This window comes from Sparus aurata, chromosome 23 (assembly GCF_900880675.1).
Source record: "Sparus aurata chromosome 23, fSpaAur1.1, whole genome shotgun sequence".
Classification (NCBI taxonomy): domain Eukaryota; kingdom Metazoa; phylum Chordata; class Actinopteri; order Spariformes; family Sparidae; genus Sparus; species Sparus aurata.
The window spans coordinates 13,583,234-13,603,862 of NC_044209.1; the positions used below are offsets into that span (position 1 = coordinate 13,583,234).

At 39.7% G+C, this 20,629-nt stretch overlaps 1 protein-coding gene and 1 long non-coding RNA gene across 2 annotated transcripts in view; one reads left to right on the forward strand and one right to left on the reverse strand.

Moving 5' to 3' along the window:
• LOC115576153 (obscurin) overlaps positions 1–8,259 on the forward strand; it is an 82,048-nt gene extending 73,789 nt beyond the window's left edge. The window contains exons 9-22 of the mRNA XM_030408624.1: positions 270–566; positions 662–973; positions 1,074–1,358; positions 2,527–2,823; positions 2,916–3,227; positions 3,328–3,612; positions 4,788–5,084; positions 5,180–5,491; positions 5,592–5,876; positions 6,017–6,343; positions 6,497–6,814; positions 7,352–7,639; positions 7,728–7,876; positions 8,067–8,259. Coding sequence (XP_030264484.1) covers positions 270–566; positions 662–973; positions 1,074–1,358; positions 2,527–2,823; positions 2,916–3,227; positions 3,328–3,612; positions 4,788–5,084; positions 5,180–5,491; positions 5,592–5,876; positions 6,017–6,343; positions 6,497–6,814; positions 7,352–7,639; positions 7,728–7,876; positions 8,067–8,075 — 3,773 coding nt within the window. The 3' untranslated portion in view covers positions 8,076–8,259. The remainder of the gene's footprint in view (positions 1–269; positions 567–661; positions 974–1,073; positions 1,359–2,526; positions 2,824–2,915; positions 3,228–3,327; positions 3,613–4,787; positions 5,085–5,179; positions 5,492–5,591; positions 5,877–6,016; positions 6,344–6,496; positions 6,815–7,351; positions 7,640–7,727; positions 7,877–8,066) is intronic.
• Positions 8,260–15,171: 6,912 nt separating this feature from the next.
• Positions 15,172–20,615, reverse strand: LOC115575749 (uncharacterized). The gene is made up of 4 exons (XR_003982725.1): positions 19,717–20,615; positions 17,419–17,538; positions 16,501–16,532; positions 15,172–16,391 (listed from the first exon to the last, which is right to left on the reverse strand). It is a non-coding gene; the product is annotated as an uncharacterized LOC115575749 (long non-coding RNA).
• Between the last annotated feature and the right edge of the window lie 14 nt (positions 20,616–20,629).

Sequence of the window (20,629 nt, forward strand, 5' to 3'; positions counted from 1 at the left end):
ATGCTGAGAGTTAAAGAGGCTGCACAGGCCTCTATTACATAAACTTGTAAAAGGCTAAAATCCTATGCTATGTTATTGCAGAATACCCTTTTAACATTAAGGTGTAATTTCTTTCAATAATATTAAAATGTACAAAATGTAGCACATTTTGAACATACTATCAAAATGGTGTCATGATGTGGAACAATACTTACTTTACAAAGACATATATTTGACTTGTGATTTTGTCATGCTTCATGATTCTTTTCCTGTGTATTTTCAACTCTCAGCTTATTCAAGCATCCCTCCTTCCATTCATGTGGAGATTCCCAGCTTCAAGACAGTCATGATGTCAACGCCTGAGGTGCAAGCAACATGTTTGGTTCACACTGGTTTTGATGCCAAGGTGACCTGGCTGATGGATGGGAGACTCCCACAAAGTAACACAGTGAGCCAGGACTCAAACACGACTCATATATTCAGTAATGTGAGAGTTTCCTCCAGTCAGTGGAAACAACTGAAGAATATAACATGCAGAGCAGAACACGCCTGCTTCTCAATAGCTGAGAAGAGCATCAGTGTTGCAGGTAAGACAACTATACAACATGAAAATCAGACGTGTCGTGACAGCAAAGAACCTAAATTAATACATTCCACTTTGTTTTCTCTCTCCATCATCCAGAGCCTGCAGCCACAGCTCCATCAGTGGAGATCAGGAGATCTCTACCAGATCTGCTGAAGGGAAACAGTGCTGTGCTGGAGTGTGATGTCACACAACTCTCCTCCAGCAATCTGTATGTAACCTTTCAAGCCAACAGCGTTGACATCTCTGAAAAACAGTATGTTGATCTTCATCAAGCCTCAGGCGTCCATTCAATCACTAGACGCTTCACTGTCCCTCAAACACACTGGAAGAAAGACACAAGGTTCACCTGCACAGTGAATCAAGGCTTCTCCAGCAACTTTGAGTCAAACTCTACAGGCAATATTTTTGGTGAGATGAGTCATTAGTCTTTCTCTCTTTAATGTTTCACATCTTGTTGTTCTGTTTAAATAAACTGACTCATTGATGCACTGATTGATCTCTCATTTAGTCGACCCATCAGTGGAGCTCCTTCTAGTCCCCAGTGATGTGTCAGGACCACAGAGACTCTCATGCTCTGGATGGGGCTTCAACCCTCAAATCAAATGGTTTGCTGAGTCAAAGCAAAGATCTTCTTCAAACCCTGACATCAGCATGGATGCAGATGGACGTGTGGCAGTGACCAGTCAACTTCAGATACCTCAGACAGAGTGGAAGACAGGGAAGGTCTTCACTTGTGAAGTGTCTGACACGTCTCTGAACAAACAGGTCAGACAGGACATCAGCCTCTGCTCAGGTAAATTCAAACAGAAGGACAGCATCAAATCCATCCAAAATCTCTAGACGGATGTATACAACCATCTTATAATTAATGCTCTTGAAAGTTAATGCCACATTCATCATTTCATGAGAAATAGGGTACATGAAAACAATCCAGGGAAGCTGGTGTAAACACAACCATCACCTAATATCTACTTACAGCACTGATACGTTAAGATAATTGCAAAAAATGTCCCCCTGTACCACTGAACAAGTAACATTAGCATCTATTTGGAACTGTGTTTCTTGCCACCTGGTGGACAAAACTCCAATATTCATTGATCTGTGTCCCACTCTTCATGAGGATTACAAACATCTGATCCTCTTGCTCAGTGCTTTGCTATTGCACAGTCACTGAGTAAAACTGATTCACTGCCATTTCAATCAGGACAGGTATCACACTAGCCTCCCACCACCAGACTCATTTTACAAACACAGATCAGTCTGAAACCTCTCTATTCATTTTCAGTTCGCAAGAAGGATTATCAACTAGTGCAGACCAAAATCTGAACCAGGGATTCTCCTTTCAGTCATCCTCTCTAACAAACCTCACATTAGATAACAGTTTTGATTGACCCGTTACAAACCTGTTTTAATGGGAATGTGTACGGGTGTATCTAAAAGCAAATTAAACATGAGCTTGAGGATTTGTCTGGTTCTGAGACGAGTCACTTGCACCACATTTAGCCAGATATGCTGAGAGTCAAAGAGGCTGCCCAGGCCTCCATTACATAACCTTGTAAAAGGCTAAATTGCTATGCTATGTTATTGTAAGTGAGCTTCCCTACATTACAGAGTAATTTCTTCAGGCATTATGCAGGTTTTGAACAAATCGTCTTGGAATAATTCATACTTTACCATCATACAGTTGACTCAGGATTTTGTCATGCTTCATATTTCTTTTCCTCTATTACATAACCTTGTTAAAGGCTAAAGTCCTATGCTATGTTTTTGTAAAAGACCCTTTTTACATTTCGGAGTAATTTCTTTCAATATTACTAAAATATACTAAATGTAGCACATTTTGAACATACTATCAAAATGGTCTTATGATGTGGAACAATACTTACTTTACAAAGACATATATTTGACTTGTGATTTTGTCATGCTTCATGATTCTTTTTCTGTGTATTTTCAACTCTCAGCTTATTCAAGCATCCCTCCTTCCATTCATGTGGAGATTCCCAGCTTCAAGACAGTCATGATGTCAACATCTGAGGTGCAAGCAACATGTTTGGTTCACACTGGTTTTGATGCCAAGGTGACCTGGCTGATGGATGGGAGAGTCTCGCAAAGTAACACAGTGAGCCAGGATTCAAACACGACTCATATATTCAGTAATGTGAAAGTTTCCTCCAGTCAGTTGAAACAACTGAAGAACATAACATGCAGAGCAGAACACGCCTGCTTCTCAATAGCTGAGAAGAGCATCAGTGTTGCAGGTAAGACAACTGTACAACATGAAAATCAGACGTGTCCTAGCAAAGAACCTAAATTAATACATTCCGCTTTGTTTTCTCTCTCCATCATCCAGAGCCTGCAGCCACAGCTCCATCAGTGGAGATCAGGAGATCTCTACCAGATCTGCTGAAGGGAAACAGTGCTGTGCTGGAGTGTGACATCACACAACTCTCCTCCAGTCATCTGTATGTAACCTTTCAAGCCAACAGCGTCGACATCTCTGAAAAACAGTATGTTGATCTTCATCAAGCCTCAGGCGTCCATTCAATCACTAGACGCTTCACTGTCCCTCAAACACACTGGAAGAAAGACACAAGGTTCACCTGCACAGTGAATCAAGGCTTCTCCAGCAACTTTGAGTCAAACTCTACAGGCAATATTTTTGGTGAGATGAGTCATTAGTCTTTCTCTCTCTAATGTTTCACATCTTGTTGACTTGTTTAAATAGATTAATTCATTGGAGCACTGATTGATCTCTCATTTAGTCGACCCATCAGTGGAGCTCCTTCTAGTCCCCAGTGATGTGTCAGGACCACAGAGACTCTCATGCTCTGGATGGGGCTTCAACCCTCAAATCAAATGGTTTGCTGAGTCAAAGCAAAGATCTTCTTCAAACGATGGCATCAGCATGGATGCAGATGGACGTGTGGCAGTGACCAGTCAACTTCAGATACCTCAGACAGAGTGGAAGACAGGGAAGGTCTTCACTTGTGAAGTGTCTGACACGTCTCTGAACAAACAGGTCAGACAGGACATCAGCCTCTGCTCAGGTAAATTCAAACAGAAGGACAGCAACAAATCCATCCAAAATCTCTAGACGGATGTATACAACCATCTTATAATTAATGCTCTTGAAAGTTAATGCCACATTCATCATTTCATGAGAAATAGGGTACATGAAAACAATCCAGGGAAGCTGGTGTAAACACAACCATCACCTAATATCTACTTACAGCACTGATACGTTAAGATAATGGCAAAAAATGTCCCCCTGTACCACTGAACAAGTAACATTAGCATCTATTTGGAACTGTGTTTCTTGCCACCTGGTGGACTAAACTCCAATATTCATTGATCTGTGTCCCACTCTTCATGAGGATTACAAACATCTGATCCTCTTGCTCAGTGCTTTGCTATTGCACAGTCACTGAGTAAAACTGATTCACTGCCATTTCAATCAGGACAGGTAGCACACTAGCCTCCCACCACCAGACTCATTTTACAAACACAGATCAGTCTGAAACCTCTCTATTCATTTTCAGTTCGCAAGAAGGATTATCAACTAGTGCAGACCAAAATCTGAACCAGGGATTCTCCTTTCAGTCATCCTCTCTAACAAACCTCACATTAGATAACAGTTTTGATTGACCCGTTACAAACCTGTTTTAATGGGAATGTGTACGGGTGTATCTAAAAGCAAATTAAACATGAGCTTGAGGATTTGTCTGGTTCTGAGACGAGTCACTTGCACCACATTTAGCCAGATATGCTGAGAGTCAAAGAGGCTGCACAGGCCTCCATTACATAACCTTGTAAAAGGCTAAATTGCTATGCTATGTTATTGTAAGTGAGCTTCCCTACATTACAGAGTAATTTCTTCAGGCATTATGCAGGTTTTGAACAAATCGTCTTGTGATGTGGAACAATTCATACTTTACCATCATACAGTTGACTCAGGATTTTGTCATGCTTCATATTTCTTTTCCTCTATTACATAACCTTGTTAAAGGCTAAAGTCCTATGCTATGTTTTTGTAAAAGACCCTTTTTACATTTCGGAGTAATTTCTTTCAATATTACTAAAATATACTAAATGTAGCACATTTTGAACATACTATCAAAATGGTCTCATGATGTGGAACAATACTTACTTTACAAAGACATATATTTGACTTGTGATTTTGTCATGCTTCATGATTCTTTTTCTGTGTATTTTCAACTCTCAGCTTATTCAAGCATCCCTCCTTCCATTCATGTGGAGATTCCCAGCTTCAAGACAGTCATGATGTCAATGCCTGAGGTGCAAGCAACATGTTTGGTTCACACTGGTTTTGATGCCAAGGTGACCTGGCTGATGGATGGGAGACTCCCACAAAGTAACACAGTGAGCCAGGACTCAAACACGACTCATATATCCAGTAATGTGAGAGTTTCCCCCAGTCAGTGGAAACAACTGAAGAATATAACATGCAGAGCAGAACACGCCTGCTTCTCAATAGCTGAGAAGAGCATCAGTGTTGCAGGTAAGACAACTATACAACATGAAAATCAGACGTGTCGTGACAGCAAAGAACCTAAATGAATACATTCCGCTTTGTTTTCTCTCTCCATCATCCAGAGCCTGCAGCCACAGCTCCATCAGTGGAGATCAGGAGATCTCTACCAGATCTGCTGAAGGGAAACAGTGCTGTGCTGGAGTGTGACATCACACAACTCTCCTCCAGTCATCTGTATGTAACCTTTCAAGCCAACAGCGTCGACATCTCTGAAAAACAGTATGTTGATCTTCATCAAGCCTCAGGCGTCCATTCAATCACTAGACGCTTCACTGTCCCTCAAACACACTGGAAAAAAGACACAAGGTTCACCTGCACAGTGAATCAAGGCTTCTCCAGCAACTTTGAGTCAAACTCTACAGGCAATATTTTTGGTGAGATGAGTCATTAGTCTTTCTTTCTCTAATGTTTCACATCTTGTTGACTTGTTTAAATAGATTAATTCATTGGAGCACTGATTGATCTCTCATTTAGTCGACCCATCAGTGGAGCTCCTTCTAGTCCCCAGTGATGTGTCAGGACCACAGAGACTCTCATGCTCTGGATGGGGCTTCAACCCTCAAATCAAATGGTTTGCTGAGTCAAAGCAAAGATCTTCTTCAAACGATGGCATCAGCATGGATGCAGATGGACGTGTGGCAGTGACCAGTCAACTTCAGATACCTCAGACAGAGTGGAAGACAGGGAAGGTCTTCACTTGTGAAGTGTCTGACACGTCTCTGAACAAACAGGTCAGACAGGACATCAGTGTCTGTTCAGGTAAAATTAAACCATAATTGACAGTCATGTCAATGCATCAAGTGCAGAATAAATACATTCAGAAAAAATCGGAATAATCCATTGAGCATTTAAGACATTTTTCTCTCATTATCATTATTTCTGTCATGTTCTTTTTTCAGTGACTCCAGCGTCATCTCAGATAGTCAGTGTATATGTTGAGGGACCACCACTCCAGCAGCTTCAGAACGAGGGTCAGGTGACTGTCACCTGTCTTCTGGTCGGCCCTTCTCTTAATGATTTCTCTATCACCTGGAAAGTAAGGGGGGAAGAATATTCCCCTGATTTCCATACAGTTCCGCCAGTGAGCCACAGCAATGGGACAGAGACTCTGAGGAGTTCCCTCAATGTGTCAGCTGAGGATTGGCATGCATATAAACAAGTGTCTTGTGAGGGAAAGCACCGGTGTTCCAGCCAGGGCTTCGAGGGCCACATAAGCAAAAGCAGAGGTAGTGTTGTACATAAAAATGTGATTCTTTACAATTGTTTCTGATCTGTAGCGTTCAACATAGTTTGAAAAAGGCAAGCTTGCATCAGGAACTCACCATTAAAAAAGAATATCTTTCCTAATTTTGCTTTGCTTCCCTTTTGTGTTTCCCAAGACCTGTATCCACCAACAGTGAAGATAATGCAACCAACTGCCTCTGAGCTGTCTGCATCAGACGTCCTCACGCTTACCTGTCTAGTTTCTGGATTTTTCCCATCTAACGCTGTAGTTTACTGGGAAGAGAACGGCCAGGCGCTCCCATCAACTCACTACACCAACAGTCCTGCGTGGAAATACACAGGGAGCAGCACTTATTCAATGAGCAGCAGATTGAACACATCCAAATCTGAGGACAAAGAGTCTACGTATACATGTGTTGTCAAACATGAGTCGTCTCCTACACCTTTTGAAAGCACCATAAAGGATGTGTTCGGTGAGCCGAGGATTCGTTTTTAGTAACATTGCAGTTCATTGGTGTTGTTCATTACATTGTAGTAGAGATACCAATGCTGAGAATCACCGCCTCTCCTCTCTCCTTCTTATTTCTCATTTCTAACCCGGACACACGTTTCATCTTTTAACATGATTTCATATCTGTCCTCCAATTGATGTTAAATCCGCGAGTTAGTTGATGGCGGGCCTAAATAGATAGATAGATAGATAGATAGATAGATAGATAGATAGATAGATAGATAGATAGATAGATAGAATTACTTTAATGATCCCAGACTGGGAAATTATTTTATTTTAATAATCTCCCAGTCTGGGATCATTAAAGTAATTCTATCTATCTATCTATCTATCTATCTATCTATCTATTTCTGCCAAATAGCACTAGCAATGACTTTCTCATTTGTTCCTCATTCGTTCCTCAGTAACTACTCATGATTTTGTGTACCAAAAGTGTCCTGTGTTTTTTTGCTCCATGATTCGATAAAATTAATGTACCTTTAATGACTATTTTCCACAGCCGAAGTGACCCACAGCAAACCTTCAGCCACCCTGCTCCAGGGCTCCGGAGAAATCGTGTGCCTGGTCTCTGGCTTCAGCCCTGCACGCATAAACATCACTTGGCTTCTTGCTGACTCCCAAGAACAGTTGGACTACAACACTAGTGAACCCCACAGAGGCCCAAACGGAAAGTTCAGCATCCAAAGCCACCTCCGTCTGACCCGAGTCAACTGGGTGCCTGGATCAGTCCTCACCTGCAGGGTGACACATGCCAACACCACCCTGTCCCTGAATATAACTAAAACAGGTGCTGGTTTGTACATTGATCCACGTCTTTCTTGCACATTAAACATAAGGTTAACCACCTATTACCACATTTCAAATTTTTTTCGCAGACATCTCGGAGCGCTGTGATTTCTTTGACGACAACACACAGGCTGATGTGAACCAAGACATGGACGTGGAAAGCTGGTATATGGCTTTCACCTTCCTCCTGTTTTTCCTCATCGCCATCATCTACGGTGTCATTGCTACTATAATCAAGGTAAAATACAGCAGGAGTAGTAGTAGTTTTGGTATTTTAAAGTAATCTTCCAATAAAGTTTTCCATATTACTGCTATATATGTTATAATGTCTCTGCTATGTCTAGTCTTGTTGTTACTCTAGAATATTAGGATTTAATTTTTTTACTGTCTCCAGATCGTGACACGTTCTCTTTGTTTTCTCCTTTCAGACTAAATGATGACGGTAACAGGACAGGTCCACAGGTGGCCTTGTCTGAAGGATTTTTGATGGCATAAGGCCTTAGTACTTTTAAAGTGTCATACTTTTTGTTTAATTTCTAACATTTCAGCAATGTAACTCACAAATGTTCCTTCACTGTGCTCATTCTATCATTTACAAATAAAAGATTTAAATATGGAAAATATGGTCATGATCTGCCTCATTGCCTACAACAGACAATTACATTAGAGGATTACCATCTTGACTTGTGGGTTTAAGGAAATGACTACATTTGCAAATTCACTGTAGGAGCAAGATTCTGAATAGAGGTACAGCACAAACACTTAAGATGCACATGACATGTCCCCACCGCCTTTTGAAAGCATAATTAAGTTAAAATGATTGATATACTTGCTGCTCTCCATCAGCACCTACAGTTGAAACCGGCTGCTGGACCTGATATGTACAGTATTAACTACAGTTTAGCAACAGAGGGCAACATGTGCAGGAAAGCTGCTACTGTTCATTCACATATTAGACATATTTAGAAGCATTTAAAACCGTCAGGCTAATAAGCTAGCTGGAGACTAGCTAGTTGGGGTAACCCATAAGGTTTGCAAACACGTGTCTTATTTGCTGGCGTTACATGATAATATAATGACTTACAGTCCAGTGCAGGGTACTGTTTTCCCTCGGTTTTTCCTCTTTGACACAGCAGTTTTAGTTGCTGTAAATTAGGACACTATTTTTAAAAAAGAAATGGAGTTTCAAAGTGTTGCTTTCAGATTGGTGGTCCTGTGGCGCCCCCTAGTGGATGAGAGTGACAGGGGCGGTATTAGAGTTTAACTGTGTAGAATGTGTCACTTTTTGTGTGTGTGTTGTTGTTTTTTTAGAGTGAATTAAAATTGTGTATGTTTTAAAAGTGGTTTATTTATGTGATATTTGATTTCTGTGATTGTTTTCTATTTATTTAAATAGAAATACTTTCCGATTAGAATGAGGTTTAACTCGACTCATCAGCTCTTGTGAACTTTGTTTCTCTACATTGAAGTTAAGCACCAAAACAAGAAGTGGTATAACTTCAGATGTAAAGGTGCAGTTCGTTTTTCAGAATGGTCTCATATGGTTTCTCCTTTGCATTGCCTACATTTGCATATATTGAGGTCCCTAAAGGCTTTCAGCACAAAGTGACACCCTTGCTCTGACCAGTGATGTCACCAAGCACTGATCCTGATACATGTAATACAGAATACATAAATACCTTAATTGTCCCAGAGGTAAAATATATCATGTTAAAGCTGTTGGACCCTGCACTGCCTCACATGATTCATGACCTCAGGTCAAGTATTCAGAATGACACAAGACACATTTGAGTACCACGGATGAACGACTGAATTACATTTCATGATAAAGGAATTATGAAAAGACTCATATTCCTCCATAGTGCAAATGAAAAGTAAGAACTAAATACATCACTCTTTTCATCACGTGTTTAATTTCCATAATATCTTATTGGAAGGAACTTACAAATACATTTTCATATATATACCATATAATATAAAATAAAAAACAGAACAAAAATAAGAAGAAGTGTATATTCTACTAGAATATATTAATCATATATACAGGGTATAAATTATGTACACATATATTGTGATAATATATAAAGTATACTATACTTTATTCCATATCATTTATTTTTTTATTCTATATTTTAGATTAACATTTTGGAAATAATGCATTATACAAAGAAATACTGAGACTATAACGTATCTTATATTAAGCATTAAAGACTTTTAAAAAATAACACTATTAATATTACATGGGCCAAATACAGCAAAACAATGTGCTTGCTGATGTTAAACTGCAACAACTACTGACCATTTCTGCAAATGAAGACACAACAATGTCTGTAAAATTGCCAGAGATCAGCTGCTCCAATTTGTTTTTAAAAGAAACTCTTATATCTGGTGTTCATATTCGTCTTAACACTTGAAGTCTGTACTTTCTCTATCCACAACAAAATGTGTTAACTTAATTTCGCACATGTTGAATATTACATTTGACTATAAAGTGTTAGCCATCAGCAGTGTCTGCAGCTCCATCTGCTGGTGACATTTCAACTCAGAGGACAGGAAGTCGATCTCAAGGTGGACAGCAAGGAGCCTCAAGGAGCTGCTGTGCGTTCTTCTGAGACTTTGATTAATGATGGATAAACATCTGATTCTGCATCAGCTCTTTCTTGGATTTTTGATAAACAAGGGCCTGTAATTATCCTCACTGAGCTGTTGGACCCTGCACTGCCTCACATGATTAATGACCTCAGGTCAAGTATTCAGAATGATACAACACACATTTGAGTACCACAGATGAATGACTGAATTACTTTTCATGATAAAGGAATTATGAAAAGACTCATATTCCTCCATAGTGCAAATGAAAAGTAAGAACTAAGTAAGAACAGTTCACTCTTTTCATCAGATTGTATTTCCATAATAAAAAGGAACTTACAAATACATTTTCCTTCCGTATAATGGCATCCCCACGACACCCAACACTGTTTGACTGCATAAAGGATGTAAGTTTAACATTTATTGACAGAATTTACTTGAATCCGACATACTGTATATTGTGTATAAAAACTTGATATTTAAAGTTGTGTTTTATCTATGTTAAGAACATTATAACAAAAAAATGTTAAGCTCAAATTGCAGAGAAAATGTGGAGAGAATATTTTCTATATTGAATATTGATATCTGGAAACAATAAAGTTATCTGTATCGGAAAATAAAGAAAAGACAAGTCTCAGCAGGAAAAAAAAACATTTGCTACTGATTTGTTAAAATATTTTTGGCTTTTATTTTGTTTCATTTGGTCATGTTAGAAGTGATATCACTAAAAACTACAAACCACAAAGCATGATGTTTTATTAGGAGGGTTTTTGTTCATCTCTGATGGAACCACACACCGATAAAGGTCAAATGTGTCGATCGTGACAAACATTAAGTTGCAAGCTGTCTTGGTTTTCAAGCTGATGGATGCAGCTTTTTGCATTTTGTCACAATGGTTTCAGTTTTTCTGAGCAGCTGTTTCTCCTCTGGGCTCCAACTTCTCTGTATTCAAATATCGGCAACCACTGAAACCATTAAATCTTATGCAAACCAGCAGCACAGACTCAAATTTTCATACCATTTACATTCATTTTTCAACCACTGCGTCTTGTCCAATGATGCGGTAGTTTTCTGTTTCACTGCACAATGCAGATCAATAAAAATATTTATAAGCAGTTGTATTATTATCATAATCATGGCGACCAATGAGCCAAATGCAGTCATTTACCAACCTCATTCCAGACCTTTGATAGTCTTGTTAGTAGTCTTATTAGCCCGTTCATTAGTGACAGTATGTCTGTTGCACATGAATATTCTTGTTTTATTAAAAAGTTTAGCTATCAAACAATCAAACTAACAACCTTATTCTCAGATTTAGAACTGTTTTCTCACATACTTTTATATACATGTTGTCTCTTTCAATTGTGACAACTAATAAACATAAATAAAGATAAAGAAGTGCATTGTTTGAACATATTTAATTGTGCTAAAAGCTTTACAGGTCAAAGTCTGGCCCGTCTTGCACTTCACTCTGCAGAATACGCTGATTCCTTTCATGTGACCGGACCTTTACATTACTTAGTAAACTAGTGTGAAAAGACACCAAGAATAAACGTGAGAGCAGTTGTTGATACCAATGCAGGAATACGTGTTGAATAAAACCGTCATCGAGAACAGCAGATGTGCATATTCATCACCTCCACAGCACCTGGAATCAACAGCCCATGTTCGACTCAATATGTAATTGCAGAGATTTTACACTCTTTGAGCTCTGGAGTCTATTAATAACAGAGAACTAGAACTAAAACCTTAAGCAAAGCCATGAGAAGCCATGTGAACTCAGCGTGATAACCTGCGTTAACTGATATGAGATATTTAAATGTGCACTCTGCTTCTCTTACTGGCATAACCACACCTCACACCTGGTGTCTGTGACGCACCGTTGCTCTCTGCATTGTTTCACTTCTGTGTTTTGGTACTTTTCTGGGACCCTGAGTGTTGCTCAATGCTTCCGCTCGCTGCTCGCTCTGATCACTCTGGCCTGTCACGCTGCAGCATCTGTGCAACAGCCTTATTTCCATCTGATTCCACCAGACGCTGGAAAAGCACAACTCTGCCATCTAGCCTGAATACAAAGACACTGCTTCTACTCATCTTTATACACCCTCCCATGTTTAATGAGTTCAGAAGTTATTTTTTTGTTATTTTCTGTCAAGTTTTGTGGAAGGCACACCACTCAGGTGGGTAAAAGGAATAAGGTACACCAGCAATAATGGAGATTAACAACGCTGTGCTCAAATTTTGAGAGAATGTAAGTCTTCAAACCTTTACTTCAACTCAAATACAAAAGTGTATAATTATCATAGAATTCTAAATGTTAAGTTACAGCTTTTAGATTTGGTGAGGACCCCAAGACTTTCAGCGGCCCCTCGTTGTCGCCGCATTATACTATTTCTGGGTATGTCGCTGTCAGTGATTCATTCATTTATTTATTCATTTATTTCTATTTCTACTTTGCACGGAGCATTGGAACAAAAACAGTTTCCCCTGGCGGATTAATAAAGTATTCTGATTCTGATTCTGATGATTAATTAATTTCTTGACAAAATATGTAGCGGACCCATCAGGAGAGAGCCTCCTAGTCCCCAGTGACCACAGAGACTCTGGTGCCCTGGACGGGGCTTAAACCCTCAAATCAAATGGTTTTCTGGGTCTAAGCAAAGAGTTTCAAATGATGACATCAGCATGGGTGCAGATGGACAGGTGGCTCTATTCAGTCAGCTTCATATCCCTCAGACAGAGTGGAAGACAGAAAAGGTCTTCACTTGTGAAATATCACACAAATCTATTTATAACTGAAATTAACCATCAATAATTTCTTGTAAACAAACACTTATACCCCCCTTCTATAAAGCTAAGATCATGGCAAACAAATCTCACCAGATCCTGACACAACCCTTTTGTTTCCTCTTTCAAAACAACATGATGATGATGATCACACAGAACAGAGCCCTCTTTATGGTCCAAATGAGTTTTTTTTTTAATGGCATATGGTTTATGTGGAGGACCGTTCAAAGGAACATGGGAAGAACTAAATTATTTTGTGAACTTATGATGCTTTGATCAAACAGCTCTTTGTGTCTGTGGTGGAGTGCACTGAGCCACACATACACACACACACACACACAGGCCCAGTGACCTTTGACCTCAAAGAGGAAGGATGTCAGGACAGACAAGGAACAGACCAAGACAAGAAATCCAGTTTCATCCTCTGGCATTAATGTGTCTACAGTCATAAATTCACCACATTCCTCTGGTTCATTTGTCTGGTTTCCCTCTGTTTCTCTCCTTTTACTCGTCATTAAAGTCTGAAATTGTCAGAACTGTCTACTTCAATGTGTAAAATATTTATAAACTGTTTACATCTCTTGCTTCAGAACACACCATCGTTTTGATTTTGTGAAATTATAACTCTGCTTTGTAACACACGCCAAAACAGTCTCGTTTCTGTGTCTCTCACGTCTCATATATGTAGTGAGAATGCAGCACCAAATTCATTTTCTGTCTTTCCTCTTTTCAGTAAAAGTCATGACATTGGTTTGTGCTATGTTCATTTATCTTTATGTTTCATTTGCTGTGGCGTTTTGTAACGCATGTCTAAATCAATCTCAAATCAAATCAATCTTTATTTGAATGGCACTTTTCATACAAAAGTGCCAAAAGTGCCAAATCTAAAAGCAAATAAGACAATAATAAATTAAAAAATAAACACAACTATTTGAGATTCAAATACCCCGTTATAAACAAACCCTTTATCACTGAACATTTAGAAAAACAAAGATTTAAATATAGAAGACTACATTCGTCATGACTTAAATCCATAGGCGGAAATCAGGGGGACAGGGGTAAAGCTGTCCCCCCCAGAATAATTTGAGACACAATTAATAATTTTTGAACAATGCAGCAGCATTTATTTAAAGCACAATGTAAGCGGTGCTCATTATAATCGCGCAATAATGTGCTATTTACATCTTTAAAGATTTAGTCTCCCCCCTCCCATTCCCAAATGGTTGAGTCCACCCCACACTCTTTCCAACGGGCGGAGCTAGCAGCTGCAGCAGCGTGTGGACGGGGCCTGCTACTCACACCGTGCTTCGCGGGGTAAGAGGTCTATACCACACAGACATAGTTACTTAAGTTACAACAACACACATCCCATTAACAAAAAGCGCCAGGTCCAGGCTGTCTGCAACATTTATCCTGCATTGTTCAAAAGCCTACTCAATTACGAGTGCTGTTAAGCTAAGTTAAAAGCTACAGATAGTGATAGTCATAGACAGAGAGGAGAGGAGAGGGAGAGGGCAGGACAAGAGCAGTAATAATTATTTTTGTCATTCTAAAAGACTGTCTGGATATAAATGTCAGAATCAGATATAACTGACATTTTAGATTTATTTACAGGAAGGTTTTATCCAGTTATCCAGAGTTAACTGTCTTAACTCTCTATCTGTAAAACTGTTTTACAGATAGAGTTAGAATACATACAGTTTTGTGGCATAGTTGTCAGATGTTTGTTGACAACACAATAAATATATATTTTTGAGAAATTGTTTTATGTTGGATTATTCTTGACGGTATTTCCTTTAGTTTTGGGATTGTTTGGATCTTTTACCTCTTGTAAAGATATTCAATAGACTGTGGTGGAAGTTAGAAGAGTGAACAAAGGTATTATGTCAGATGTGTTCACATAAAGTGTATTATTGCCACCTTCCACCTAATACCATTGTTTTGTATTGCTGGGTGAATAAACAAGAACTTGTATACAGGTAGGGTAAGGACTAATACAGTATAATGCAATTATTGTAATTATCATTACTTTTGATAACATTTTTTAAAACATTTGATTTGAACATGCTGACAGTGCACGAGTGCAACACTGCGAGAGAGAGAGAGAGAGAGAGAGAGAGAGAGAAATAGCATAAACTGATATCTTTCATCTGGATAAAGGCAGTTATCTGATTATGAGCAATCTGATAAACAAACTTAGATGTTTGCCTGATAATTAGTTTATTCATTGCATGTGTACATGGTAATTTGATTTCCACCATTTTGTTTTAAGTCTAGACATATGCAGGTGGACTCAGCCAGTGCTAAGAAAGGTCTTCTGTCTTCCTGTTGGAGAGACAGAGAGACTAAAGCATCAAATTGCGGTAAAAGATGACAGGTTACAACTTTTATTCTTTGTCCCCCCCCTGGAATTATTCTCTAAAATGTTACTGTTTATTGTCCCCCCCAACTATGAAATGGGATTTTCGCCCCTGTTTAAATCATTTATTACCTTAAATCAAATGATTACACGTACTGGTGTATAAGAGTGATTATTCTTCAGGAATATGCTTAGTGCTACAGTGTAGTGTCATTATACCCACAGCCATGTATTACTCAGACTGTCCACAAGAGCGAGACAAAACTCACCATGCAGCAGTGCTGATTTCTGTCAAAGACACTAGTTGTGTTGTCATTTGAAGATGCTGGCAGGTCTCAGCTGGACTTATAAATGACATGATACAGAGGTGCATTCACATGAAAACACACACAGGCTGTTTTTGTATCTCTCCTACTTTCCACGTACACACAAACACACACAGAGTCACTGTAAATGTGTGCACACTCTGTCTTTGAGTCCGAGCTGCGTGTTTGAGTCTGCATTTGTGTACCTTGTGGGTTTAAAGGAATCCACATCTGGGAGGGATGACACTGAGACATCCAGGCTTACCATTGGCTACCTCATGAGTAATCTGGCACTGTGTGCGCCCTGATTGGCTGGGGACCTTGTGGCAGACAGCCCAAATCTGTGACGCTGTTGCTGGGATGGAGTCACAGCATGCTGCTGCCAGTCTAAGTGCCAAGGGACCCGCAACAGGCAAGCCGGGCACCGTGCCCAGCAGACTGCCTGAGAGCGTCTCCCTGTCTAACACCCTCATGCCCTCCCATATTCTTATGCCAAGGCCCCCTCCCTCTGGGTCCTTGCTTGACCCCTTCGGTGTGTCAATATAAACCAGGGACAAGCAACAACCCAACAGCTTCTCTCTCTACAACCACTGTAGAGGCACCACTGAGCAAGGTACTCAACCACAAACCGCCAGTGGCCAACTGTAAGAGGCTGAAACTGTACTGAGCGGCTCCCAGCGGTGATCGTGTCGAAGTGAACTTGAAGTAGTGCACTGCAGAAGAAAGCATACATGCTCAGTCAGCTTTACTCAGGAAATAGAGATTTATCTTATCGCGAAGACAGATTACTCTTATCTTAAAGGCATTAAGAGAGAAACTTACTGTTGTGCATGCAGTCCTTTCTGGAGGACTTGCTTTTACGGCACATCGGTTTAAAATCAAGGCAAATATGGAACGGGAAAAAGATAAACAACAACATCTTTATCATCACTTAATGAATGTTTTCATTCTCATGATCATGAAAGCTTAATTACTGTAATTAGTGTCATGATAAGCATCATCCCAGTGCCATCATGAAAGCACACACGCTCATTCACAGTCATTTTCTTAAATAGTCTGAGAAATGTAAGTCAGTGCTTTCCCTGCCCTTCTTAAAGTTACATTTACTTCCATGTTAAAGGGGCCATATGTGTAGTTTTGGAGTAGACGTTCAAAATCAGAATGTGAATCAGAAGGTAATAATACAAACTCAGGAATATTCATTTTTTTTCTATAACTGAATAAACAAGCTGTTCTCAGAGGACAATAAAGTCCCCAGAACACCTTTTGAAGCTAGAAAGGTGGCAGGGTCCGCCACACATAAACATAGTGAAACAGTATGAAATTTTGTTGTCCTATAAGGTCAGTTTGTTAATTCAGTTTATTCGGTCATGAAAATGTTATTTTTTAAAAGTTATTATTTATTATTATCGAGAGGCCAATCCCACAGTCTAACCATACAACCCATGTTACACCGCAATGTGAATACTTCAGCTATGCGAGTACACTGATGCTCTATTTATACTTGATAAGCTTCCAATCAAACGAATGTGAACACATGTCAAGAGGTCCTACAACCCACAAAATCAGCAAAGGAGAAGTGAGTGGTCCGGAACACGGGCAAATTGAGAACATTATATGCCAACGTGACCTCAATTAAAGATGCTTTAATGAGAAGGTAAAGCGAAAAGTTTAATAATTATTTAATGGTAAGACAAGTATATGTTCTAAATATGTATGTAGAGTATGAGCAGCTCTTACCTGGTGTGTCTCAACAGAGAAAAGGTGAGTCCAGGCAAGACAGAATTCCACCACAACGTTTTAGTTCATGCAATCAGTGCAGAGGACAGAACCTCGTCCTTCATACATCATGATCGATATCTTAGATAAAGAGACAAACATGCAAACAGTCACTTTTCAATCAGTGATCCCCAACAACACAAGCAGAAAATTGCACCTGTAGTTCAACAGATAATATTGTTGTTACCAAAGACAAAATATGACAATGCATGTGCATTTTAGTTACAAACACATCCAGCAGGTGGCAACATTCTATTAACCATACTGACCTATAATGTAACGTCACCAGTGGCTTTTTTTTCTTTTTTCATGTCTTCACATGTCACAGAAATCACAGGTGTAAACAGTATAAACAGTATAAACAGACGGCTGGAATTCCATTTAGCTGCTTGTTTTTTGTTTTTTTTAGGGTGTTACGGTCCTGGTATAGAGCACACTGACCGTTGCTGGCTTAATGTGTCGATCATGATAAATCGTATGAATGAGACCTGTGCTTTTACAGATATGAAAAGCTAAACTGTTCGCAGTGAAAAAAAAAGGCGAACTACAGCAGCAAAGTTGGTTTGAAGTTTGATTCTCTGCCAACATTCACTTCAAATCCAGTCTTCACGGTCAGTTTCACCCAGCGCTGACACACGTGTGCCAAAGATGAAAGTAGGTTAGATCAAAAGAAATACAAATTTAAATAAAAGCTTTAAAGTCTGGCCAGTGAATTGAGCAAATGTACTGACATCTCTCTGCTGTACTGCTTTGAAAACAGAAAGACATATACTGTATCTGACTACTCCCGTCTGTGAGGAAACAGTGTAGAGGTGTTGTTTATTTGAATTTTCACTGTCCTCTAGATGGTGGTACAAGCACCCACAATAACTCTCTCCAGGAAGCCCCCTCAGAGCATTGCTCAGCAGCCACTTTAAAGAGACGATAATGTGCCCATTTTTTATTTGCACTTTAAAGGAAGACTGTCTTGTAAGTTGTAATGTAAAATGTAATCCATGTCTTGCATGCTGTGTGATAGACAGCTGTGAGTTACTATGAATATGTTTTGACCACAATACACGTCCTTAGATGCAGCCAAGAACACAGCAGGCAAACGTAATTTACTGAAGCCTGTACAATACTACATCGACAACACAACTGAAAATGTTTGTGAAGAAAGTATCACTTAGATCGCCACTGTCGTTTGTGGGTGGGTGCATCAAGCAAATGTGTGAGAGCACTTGTGAAAAAGAACACCAGAGTTGTGATGTCCCCTTGCTAAGGATTAACAGCAACTTCCTGCCTCAGCTCTTCTTGAGAACACATCACAGAAAATCTCAACCGTTATTTTTGCAGCTTCACTTTGAGGAAACCCGTTCTCAAAGTGCAGCCTCGCGACCATCGAGGCATCTTGTTTTCAGAGAACATTTGTCACACAGACAAACCAAATCACTAGAATAAATGTTGGCTGTGTACATTTCTGCATACCGTGGACGTGTTTGGCCTTTCAGCGCTCAGCATTTCATTTTAATTTTCAGTTTCATGCGTTAGGCCTGGATGGGGCACAAAAACCAAAGCCAATGTTAAGTTACAGCTTTTAGATTTGGTGAGGACCGGTATAACATAGCCATTGTTATAATTGTATTAGATATAATTTGTATTAGTAACATCTGGGCTTGTCCTACTGTGACAAGCCCAGATGTTGGCAAAAAATAAAGTAAAACCTAAAAAAGTAAGAAAGCTAATGTCCCTAATGTGAGCTGCTGTCGTGCTTCTAGTTGGAAATATAATAAAGAGACCCAAATGAGATGTGGTCAGTACTTGCAAAATCAAATCAGTGTGACTTGAATGGACTGTGTCATTACGTGACACTTTGGTTGCTGACATGTGGGTTGTAAAATATCATTTTGACGCCTTAAATTTTAAATTTACATAATTTCAATGAGGCAATAACAGCTGTGTATCAGAAATTGGTTCCATAAAGTCAAGCAAATCATCATGGATGAGTTAAATTGAACAGTTTTACCATCACCTTTAGTGTGCTCATGAGCTGTACAGTCGAAAAAAAAAATAATACACTGTGACATATTTTAGGGTATATTTTCTCTTTAAAATCCCAATTAAGACTTTAGTGGTCGCAGTTGTCCCGCCAATATTTTGACCTTTCATCAGCAATAAAAAACAAAGCTCAAGGTTCGTTTATTTGTCCTTCTGCAACACAGGGTCTTCAACGAAATGCAAATGCTGTTGTTTTTCAGTGTGTTTGGGACTCAGACTAACCTGACGCTGTGTAGATGGATACCAGTGATGTCCTGCTGATTCCTGTTTGTCATGCGTCCCGTCAGGATGCTTTCTACTTGCTCCTCGGTTAAAGGATGAGAGAATCTGTGCAGGACTTTAACTTTCCTTCAGGAGTTCTGTATAATATCATTGCTAGGACGAAACCAAAATATTCCAGCGTGGAAATATTTAGCTTCATTTCAATTTGTTCTTAAAACACATTACCAGGGATGTGCACGCCGAAAATGCACATGAACAGAACGTTAAGCGTTTCCAGTGGCATATGTGGCACAGGATTTTCCCATGACACACACACACACACACACACACACACACACACACACACACACAGATTGGTTTCTTTTTCCCTCCGTTCCAAGAAACTCACAGGTGGTTGTCACCTATTTTCACCTCATATCCACATTTTCTGTCACTGCCACAATGCGTAATGCTTTTGTCAAGACATAAATCCATAGGGTCAACTGTCGCTTTCACGTGAGTTAAATGCATGCACACTAATGCAAATGCAGACTTTGTCTTTACAGCAGATTAGCTATGGCTGGATACAGTGCAATGTGCCCGCATGGGGGTTTGACCTATAGGAGGGGCCTGACGTGCCTCAGCTGAACACAGGTATGATAGATGTCATTGCAGCCTGCACATAAGGTTTCTCTTGTTTACAGCCAACACGGGCGCGGCTTTATCCCCACTTTATATGCGCGCGCTGAGTTCACTCAAGTTAAATAAGCACACACACACACACACACACACGGCCTACTTTTCCCAATTCTATCGCTCATATGCAGGGAGAGAGGGGGGGGAGAGAGGAGAGAGAGAGAGAGAGAGAGAGTTTCTCTGTGCGGGCTGCTGCTGTTGCTGTGCCAATGCGCAAACAGCGCACGCCGTGGGATAG